The sequence below is a fragment of the Centruroides sculpturatus genome, unplaced genomic scaffold (genome assembly GCF_000671375.1).
Source record: "Centruroides sculpturatus isolate CEXI.00-Female unplaced genomic scaffold, Cexi_2.0 scaffold805, whole genome shotgun sequence".
Lineage (NCBI taxonomy): Eukaryota > Metazoa > Arthropoda > Arachnida > Scorpiones > Buthidae > Centruroides > Centruroides sculpturatus.
Genome location: NW_019385299.1, coordinates 360786 through 370384, shown reverse-complemented (window position 1 = coordinate 370384; position 9599 = coordinate 360786). Strand labels below are relative to the sequence as shown.

Below are 9599 nucleotides of genomic sequence, written 5' to 3'. Positions count from 1 at the left end.
ATAATCCATTAATTTCCCTTTATTTTTTATCTTTGTTATAAAGATATAAATGAACATTTGATTATTTACATTTTTGAAGTTAATCTATAAACTGAATATTAAAATACATTTTACTTAGACATTCTATTAAATTGTATCAATCAAGGTAAAGTAAGCTTCTGAGTATAAACTAATAAATATCCGTTCATTTATTTAAACCGAGAATATCGTTTAAATCAAGAAATTTCTAAGCAAGAATTAATTGATTTAAACATTAAAATTTATTTTCAATTTTTATTTTTGTGGATTTGCAATAAAATAAAGTTTCAAAATATCTTTCTAGAATAACAATTTCATGTTTATTTGGTGTAAACTGTTTGTCATTTGCTTTGTTTCTCTTTTTCAAATTCCTATATAATTTTTAATTCAGACGAAGAAGGCGTTATTAATGAACATGGATCATCCGAACAGAAAAAAGTAACGTTGGAAGATTCCGTCGCCACAATCGTTCATATTATCTTGGATCTGGCACGGAGAAAAAGAGAAGAAGAAAAAGCTTTAGTAAGTTACAATTAAATAAAAATAATTGATACTAATTCTTATTATTTAACGATTTACAACTGTAAAACCCGTGACAAAAACGCACAATCTTATAAAATGTTTTATTTAATATAGCTGCAAATTGTTTATTTCTTATTATATAAATATATTCTGAGTTAATAAATAAAAACCGTACGAGTACTGTAAGATTGTTATATCAGGAATCAGAATTTTTCACTTTTTACAGGAAAAACTGAACGTAGATGAACAAACATTGGCAGTAAGTGAGAAAGTGGGAAAATTGTATAAAGGTGAGATCACAAAGACATTATAAAATATTTTCGGATTCATAAAATATTTTATTTAAAAATTATTAAGGAATGATTTGATGTTAAATTCATTGTATTAAAATTTATTTAAATTAAGAAACTTAATATTAATTACCCATACGCAGTCTTTGACGTGTGAAGGGTGTCGTAATTTATTATATTCGAAACTATTCAAAATATAACATTAATATCAAAATGTATATTTCTACAAAGATTTCATTTATTTCGTCAAAAATACTTTAGATAATTATTTTTGTTACTTAAACAGTAATATGTGTCTGTCTGTGTTTACGGCTATTTCGTTTGATATCTCAAAATACGCTTACATTAAAAGAAAAAGTTTGCACGGTAACTTCTATGTAAGATACATTGATACTATTCAATTTTGATAATTAAAAATTAAAGGGGTTCGTGCATGATATTTTCCGAGTAGTCAGACTTAATGAAGATTTTACACGAAATTATGTATAAATGTGAAATAAACACTTGTGGAACTCTCACAAAGACAATTAAAATCGAATTGTGTGTTGTCTAAAAACTTTTATTTTCTGAAAAAGCGCTGTAGTAAGTGCACACGAACTTTTGGTCGAGACTTGAAGTTGGGTGATTTCAATCGAAATATTTTCCTCCCAACGCACTTAGGTACATTCTGTTGTTATTAGGAAAAGTATAATGTACAGGGTCAAGAGAGTATCAATTTCAGTTGTTTTAAATTAAATGCATAATGAATATGATGAAAAATTGCAGGCCAGCATTGTGGCATCACAGAATATTTGCTAGTTACAACTAATCTTGCTTAATATTTAAGAAATAACATTGATTTTTAATAAACAGCGTGCAGCTTTTTAGTTTTTTCTATACATAAACACTCGCAAGTGTTTTGGATTACCGGAAACATGAAACTGTGCCATTGTATTATCGTTTTGAATGTTTACCTACCGTGTTTCCCCGAAAATAAAACATCCGCAGAAAATAAGACCTAGCACTGATTTTGCTGAATTGCGAAATATAAGACCTCCCTCTGAAAGTAAGACCTAGCGAAGTTTTTTTAGTCGTAACGGTCATCGACAGATGGTTAAAAGTGGCCGTTGGTTTTTTGAAAGTACAGCCATTGATTTGTCAGCAGACAATTACGCCACACGGCATAAGACTATGACTTGGGAATCACAGATTTTCATAACGTCACGGCTGGTGATGGCTAATTGGTCGGCCGGGAATCACGCCACATGACATTTGCATAGTGCTACGGTTCAGTAAGCACTAATTGGTCATCGAGTCCGATGTTGACGCTATAAAAAGGCGACAGTTCGACACACCGGATATACGTCACTCTCGTCTAAGTTCGACTTGGGAAATTTTTTTGTTTAATAATAAATGTAAATTCTTCTTCCTGGAAAAAATAAGACATTCTCTGAAAATAAGACCTAGCGCATTTTTCAGAGCAAAAATTAGTATAAGACACTGTCTTATTTGCGGGGAAACACGGTATCAATTCGACGCCATGTCAAACAATAAGTCAATAACAAAAATTGTTGTGAGACAGCGACTGATTTTTGATATAAAATTTCCACCACGCGGATTGGGTTCACACATTATCTATGAAATGGCAAGTACAGTTTTCCAGAATGTCTTCACGCATATAACGCATAAATAAGGACCACATTGCCTCTAAATAATGTTTTGCAAAGTAAATCGACCACGTCCTTCTTTGTGTTTACTTATCACAAAATTAAAAAATAAAATTACTTTTCGTACGGAATTCTAAGTATGTTCTGTGATTAGCGTGACGTAAGCACTTTTCCAATTGTTGCGTAAGCAATAGACATTAATATTATATTTTCGGCTATTGTCGATGCGTTATTTGTTCGGTGTTATCGAATGTGATATTTCTTTTGAAAATAAGTTTTGTCAGCAAGTTAAACTACATATTTATTGTATAATTATATTAAAAATAAATATAGAAACATAAATTTAATAGTAATTTTCGATCAGATGTTTAAAAATCCCAATATAATGTTATAATGTTAACGGCGAATATATTTTTAGTGTCATTAACGATAAATAACAATTTATTATTTCGTTTGCGCATCTTATCCAATATCTGAATATTGGGTTTCATTAAAAAACCTACCGGGAATTACTCTTTAGTAAGCAATATTGCATATGAATTATTGATTTTACGATTGTAACAATTTACACTTTGCACACAATTAATAAATTCAAATCACAGTGTAATATTTATAATTTGTAACAGAAATAAATTGACTTTTGTTTTATGCGATACGCTTCTTGTATAGTTTTGTGTTCAAATATACGAGCGCTAAGATGGCTAACAAAATAACAATTTATTATTAGATTTATTATACGATCAATAAAATGGAAAACAAACTTTAGAGAGACGTTTTATTTATTTGAGTATGCATTTCGGATAATTATATCCCCTTTTAACTTTTGTGTTACAAATGGATTATGAGAAATTGAAATTCACTTTTGCCATATTTTCAATGGAATAAATTTCCAAAATATGTTTTCGACAATAAGAATTTCATCTGTTTATTTGATCTAAACCGTTTGTTATTTCCTTTCTTTTTTCCTTTCAAATTCTTATATAGGCCTAATTATTAAATTGACGCGAAAAAACTTTTACGAATTGCTGTGTTTATTGCCTTTACTTTTATTCTCTAGGTTTTAATAACAAAATGGATCTACGTGATAGAAGTAAATATTTCGCATGGAAGTACGATAGAACTCCGGAAGAAATTTTTAAATCTTTAGTGAATGCAAAAATGCCAATGACATCCAATATACATGCTGATTTTCCGGATCAAACGGAATCGTCATCTTCTGTAAGTTCAATTCAAAATAATTTAATAATTCTCATTATGTAAAGATTTAAAACTGAAAATCACAATCTTATGGAAAGGACTGCAAATTCTTTATTAATTAATAAAACATTTTTTCCGAGTAACAAAAAACATTTCGACTACTGTGAGATTATTCTATCAGGAATAAGAACTTTTCACTTTTTACAGGATTCCGATGATGAAGAGAATGATTTTTGTTTTTTGGAAAGGAGAACAGACCTCTTTGGTTTTTGCGAGAACAGACCTCTAAAAAAAGAGTTTGAATTTTTAGAGAAGTACTCATTGGTAAAAGACATAATTTCTGAAGAAAACGAAGACGATGACCCGATGTTCAAATCGTCATCGAAAATAATCGAAGAAGAAAAAGTATTGGATGAAAGTAAGGTTACAAAATGATTATAAAGAATTATAAAATAATTTGTTAACAATTATTAAGAAATCTTTTAATGTTAAACTCATTCTGTTTAAATTTATTTNTTATATCCATTTTTAACTCTTGTGTTACAAATGGATTATGAGAAATTGAAATTGACTTTTGCTGAATTTTTAGTTTTATTTTCAATGGAATAAATTTCCAAAATATATTTTCGACAATAAGAATTTCATCTGTTTATTTGTCATTTCCTTTCTTTTTTTCTTTCAAATTCTTATATAGGCCTAATTATTAAATTGACGCGAAAAAACTTTTACGAATTGCTGTGTTTATTGCCTTTACTTTTATTCTCTAGGTTTTAATAACAAACTGGATCTACGTGATAAAAGTAAATATTTCGCATGGAAGTACGATAGAACTGCGGAAGAAATTTTTAAATCTTTAGTGAATGCAAAAATGCCAATGACATCCAATATAAATGCTGATTTTCCGGAACAAACAGAATCGTCGTCTTCTGTAAGTTTAATTCAAAATAATTTAATAATTCTCATTATGTAAAGATTTAAAACTGAAAATCACAATCTTATGGAAAGAGCTGCAAATTCTTTATTAATTAATAAATCATTTTTTCCGAGTAATAAAAAAACATTTCGACTACTGTAAGCTTATTGTATCAGGAATAAGAACTTTTCACTTTTTACAGGATTCCGATGACGAAGAGAATAATTTTTGGTTTGTGGAAACTACTCGTTGCGAGAACAGACCTCTGAAGAAAGAGTTTGAATTTTTAGAAAAGCATTCATTGGTAAAAGAAATAATTTCTGAAGAAAACGAAGACGATGACCCCATGTTCAAATCGTCATCGAAAATAATCGAAGAAGAAAAAGTAAAGGATGAAAGTAAGGTTACAAAATGATTATAAAGAATTATAAAATAATTTGTTAACAATTATTAAGAAATTCTGTTTAAATTTATTTAAATTATAAAACTTAATATTTGTTATCCATTTGCAGTCTGTCACGTGTGTTGTATGCCGTAGTTTATTATATTCGAAACAATTCAGAAATAGATCATTCATTTCTACAAAGATTCCATTTATTTCGTCAAAGACAATTTCGATGATGATTTTGTTACTGTTTAAGTAACAATTTCAAGCACATTATATAAATATTCAGCAGTAAACATGATTACGAGTAAACCAACAAATAAAATAATTGCAACAAACACAACTTTAATTAACATTGACAAAATGATTTATTGTCTTGGCAAGTTCTCGAATGAAATTTAATTGAAAATTAATTTAGCATCCTTCAAAGTATATGTCGAGAAATTTCCAATAATTTTAATATATATTAATGAACTTTATTTTTCCGGCTGTTATAATTGTGAGTAACAGGGGGCCACTGGGTTAAAGCCTAATGACCACTTAATCTGCACGGGTCGGAAAGACCCGCTCTCGTTTGTCGGATGGCAATAGGAGGGCTAAAAATATGAGTGGGGAGGAGTCGGAAGTCGTAATCAGGTGTTCCAAAAGACTACACGGGTTTAAATTAACGAACACATTTAATAAACAACTATGAAAATTTACACAAAGATGTTAAATACAACATACGCGAATCAAGATATAAATAGGTATTCTAAAATCTATTCTAACCTAACGCTAAAATCCGAGAGAGAGCTCACGTTAGAGAGAGATAAATTATAATGGCAAGGGTTTACCTTGAAGGCAACGTTCTCCAGTTATAGGGCGTTGATAAAACACTCTGTGATCGTTGTCTTCTAATCCGAGGTGTCCTTTGAAGGCTATGTGGAGCGATGTCCTGTTACGGTGTATGCTCCGTCGCTCCCAATATGTAGAGTTCTTCCTTGACGAAGTTCTTCGGAGGTTTGCAGAGGGGTTTCTTCGGCTTAAGCGCCCTGGCTCAGCCCCGAGTAGAAAATCCGACCCCTTTATATACCCGATCAGCGTGGGAAAAATCTGAGAATTGTTGACGTCTTTTGACAGTTCTCCCTGATTTATGACAGTCTCCCGCGCCGTAGAGAAATTCATACCTTATTTGGTCATTTATTGTCCGGTCGCTCGGACGTATGGGGGTCACGTGACATCGTGGTCCCTCGTCGATGACCTTCGGACGATGAAAGTCACCCTCACTAACTACGCAGTTAGTGTGAAAATAAAAAACATCGTTCGTAGTCTCACATAATATTTGAATTGGGTCACGTTTGACCTTCGACGCTTTTGGAATGGTTGTGACATTTCCGTACAGAAAAAGTATAGAAACGAAATATGTGTTTGTGTATCAATAACATTTGGTATATAAACACAAAATGAAACAATGAAATTAACTATAAAACAAGAGATAATCCGTGGAACACAAACAGAAAAACACTGTGCACTTCACTGGCAATATTCCGTTTATCATATGTTTGACTGTTTGATTCATTCAGAATGGAAGAAAAATCTGAGTTTATATTTAGATTCATATTGATTATATCTTTAAAACTTTCTATTTATACATGTGTACTGCTTTGTCGTTTCTTTTATACATTAAACATTATATGTATTTATAACTGTTTTATCCTGAATTAATTTGTGAGAATAAATGCACATTTGAATATGTACAGATATTTCACGGTAACACGAATATCTTATAATAATATATTTGTTTTTTTCATAAACTTATTTATAGTTAATGGCGGAATTATGATGTTTATTTACGAAAAGATTGAAATGTAAATTATAAAATTATTATTTTTCAGCTAATAATAAAGATCAAAGCGATGATAAAATTGAAAAAAAGCAAAAGCTAAGAGATCTAGTAGAAACAGAGGAAAGGAAAAGTATTAATGTAAGATATTCGTGGGAAGATAAATCTACAAAAGAAGATGAAAATGATAGAGTAAGATAATATTTTCTAACTTTATTTACTTTACATTTATAAACCCATTCTCATTCCTTGCTAAAATTTCACATTTGGTTGTATTTTGATATTTCAATATTTTCATTTTCTTTCCCTTTTTCTAAAATAATTACAAACATTTTAAATGATTGGTCTTATAAAGTTTATGTTTAAATTTTCAAAAAAAAATTGAAAACATTTAAATATTACTTTGAAAATAACCAAATTTATGAAAAGACTAATTAAGATGTTTATTTCTTGGAAAGTTTATTGTTACACCGAACTGATGGCATTGGATTAGAATAATTACATAATAACAGTTTATCGGCCATCACTAAATATGTTTAAAATGGTTTTCTAGAATGCGAGTATATATATTTCGTGTATTTTTGCGAAAAATTGATTGGTCGGTAGATTACTGTTTGATACTCGGCTGTGAACGGACCAGTTTGTCAGAACTAACATTAGAAATTTGACATATGTTTTCAATTGGTGTCTACTTCACCAATGAAATTGTACCATTTCGCATTATCTGAGTATCGCTATAAACGTAATAATGATAGACCAAAATAATTACTTTTTATATTGTCATCATATCATAGTATTTGTATTTTATAATTAGGTAAGGATTTCACAAAACGAGTAACATATTATAAAAATTCTTTATTTGTCTGCTGTAAACAGCTTAAACAATTTTTAAAATGTGTCAGATTGATTACTCGGTGTAATAAACCATTACATAAAATAACCTATGTAATTACAATTCAAATACTATGATATAATATAAGAGTTAGAAGTATGAAATAATGTAATAATTTTAATCCTTGTTGTTCTCATACGCTAGTTTACAAATATATTTATATTTTTTGCAGGAAACAACGAAATGTTCTGATGCTTTTACATATTTATTTTGTAAAATTCCATCCTTTATCTTTTCGTGTTGCAGAAGAAGAAAGAAACATGCCAATGGTGAAAAAGGTAGGAAAAAGATTACGTAAATTTTATTTATAACATGACTCATATTTAATAAAAGTTAATCGTTGTAAGATTTGGCATGCTTATGTTAATCATTGAAAACAAAAATAAAATTCGCACAAAATTCAATTCACTTTAACACCGTTTCATTCTACTAGTAAATAATTTAGTCAAAATATAATGCAGTGGTGTCATATCACAAACACTGACAGAAAAGAATAATTTTGTTACAGAATATTTAATTGAATTAATAAAAATAGTAAAAAGTAAAACTCTCTCGACAAAAGTATATAATGTGCGTCAAGCAAACNTAATAAAATTACTTTTAAAATATGTCAAGTGTATATATACCTAAAATTGTATTTAATAAATTTAAAGTTTTGAATGAAAGTGTTTGATTGAATTTTTAAATTGGCTTGTTCAACAAAATTGTCGAAATTCGCTGTGTAAAACTGCAATAGTTTTTAATAGTGTATAAAATTAGTTATAAAATATGTCAAGTGTATATATTCCAATAAGAGTGTGTAATGTTAATTTAAAAAACGGAAACACACAAAGATAAGCAGAAGATTATTGGAGGTGTAAATCAAATATCCGTTATGCGAAGATGTGTAAGAAATTATTAGGATTTTTAAGCATTTATTTTCTCAAGTTTGCTGAGAAGGGTCGTTAATGAGCTCTAAACGTGTTCAGATAATATGTACGTTTAACTACTAAACTGAATTAAAATGAAAAATGAAAAGTGTTGGGTTCATTTTTATTTTTCTAGTTGTTGCACTGTATAGTGTTGAAGTAGTTAAATAATAAATTACGTTTTATTTATATAGCATCATTAAATAAAATTTATATATACTTTATTCAAGCTTAAAATTTATATGTCATTTAAAGCATTTACCGTATTGCAATATATACATACAGTGCTCATCAAGTTTCTATAAATACAAACGTGAAATGTAACTTTATTGACAAGTTATTTAAATGTCAGCATTAATATTTGTGTCAGTAGATTGAAGGAGCAAGGGAACGGAGTACATCAGTGATCTATTAATGGTGTTTACTTCTTACAGGATTTTCTATGTGGAAAGTGGATTTTGTTTTATTGTTAGACACATGAAGAAAACCCGGATCTTTTCATGTGACTAGTACATTGGTTAGGCACGAAGCAATTACTAAGTACCAATGTTTAATGCGTTTATTTATCTGGCCTTTACCGTTTATAGCGTTTAAGCTTTCGAAGAAAGTAAATATTGCTTTCGTTACCTGAAATTCAAAATTCAAATATGTTTAACAATTTTTATTACTTTCAGACGTGTCAAATGATTATAACAAAAAAATACTTTACCGTGAAAGCAAATTTTTTAGTTATTATGAAATAATAAACATTTACTCCCAAGTTATGTGGATCCCAATCTTTTAATACAGCACAGAAGCTGTAAATAATAATAATAATAATTTTTCTGAATGTATTTCTCTTTAATTTGAATAAAAAATTCAGTAGACTTCCTCATAGCTATCAAGTTAGGTACTCCTTTATTGCAATTCACAAATGCATTTCGGGTTTATGTAGTATCTAAGGATTTTTTATTCAAATAGAAGAGACATACATTCAAATTACGTATGCAACAGCTACCACATCTTA

The 9599-nt window shown here is 29.1% G+C and overlaps 1 protein-coding gene across 3 annotated transcripts; it reads left to right on the top strand.

Annotated features, from left to right (window-relative positions):
- The first annotated feature begins 310 nt into the window (after window positions 1-310).
- On the top strand, window positions 311-8072 carry LOC111637347. 3 transcript variants are annotated; one of them, XM_023382826.1, is made up of 6 exons: window positions 311-540; window positions 767-830; window positions 4441-4601; window positions 4789-4984; window positions 6846-6985; window positions 7858-8072. In XM_023382826.1, exons 3-6 carry the CDS (start codon window positions 4542-4544, stop codon window positions 7981-7983), a joined length of 522 nt encoding a protein of 173 aa, XP_023238594.1. In that variant the 5' UTR covers window positions 311-540; window positions 767-830; window positions 4441-4541; the 3' UTR covers window positions 7984-8072. The 3 variants fall into 3 exon arrangements, with proteins under 3 accessions (XP_023238594.1, XP_023238592.1, XP_023238593.1); XM_023382824.1 differs by lacking the exons at window positions 4441-4601; window positions 4789-4984 and adding exons at window positions 3534-3694; window positions 3881-4091; XM_023382825.1 differs by lacking the exons at window positions 311-540; window positions 767-830; window positions 4441-4601; window positions 4789-4984 and adding exons at window positions 2852-3694; window positions 3881-4091.
- The last annotated feature ends 1527 nt before the right edge of the window (window positions 8073-9599 follow it).

What these genes read in the sequence shown, in the direction of transcription:
- LOC111637347 (XM_023382824.1), top strand. Translation starts at nt 3,548, where the DNA reads ATGGATCTACGTGATAGAAGTAAATATTTCGCATGGAAGTACGATAGA. An exon ending in AAACGGAATCGTCATCTTCT is followed by an intron (nt 3,695 to 3,880) that starts GTAAGTTCAATT and finishes CACTTTTTACAG; the next exon opens with GATTCCGATGATGAAGAGAA. An exon ending in AAGAAGATGAAAATGATAGA is followed by an intron (nt 6,986 to 7,857) that starts GTAAGATAATAT and finishes TATTTTTTGCAG; the next exon opens with GAAACAACGAAATGTTCTGA.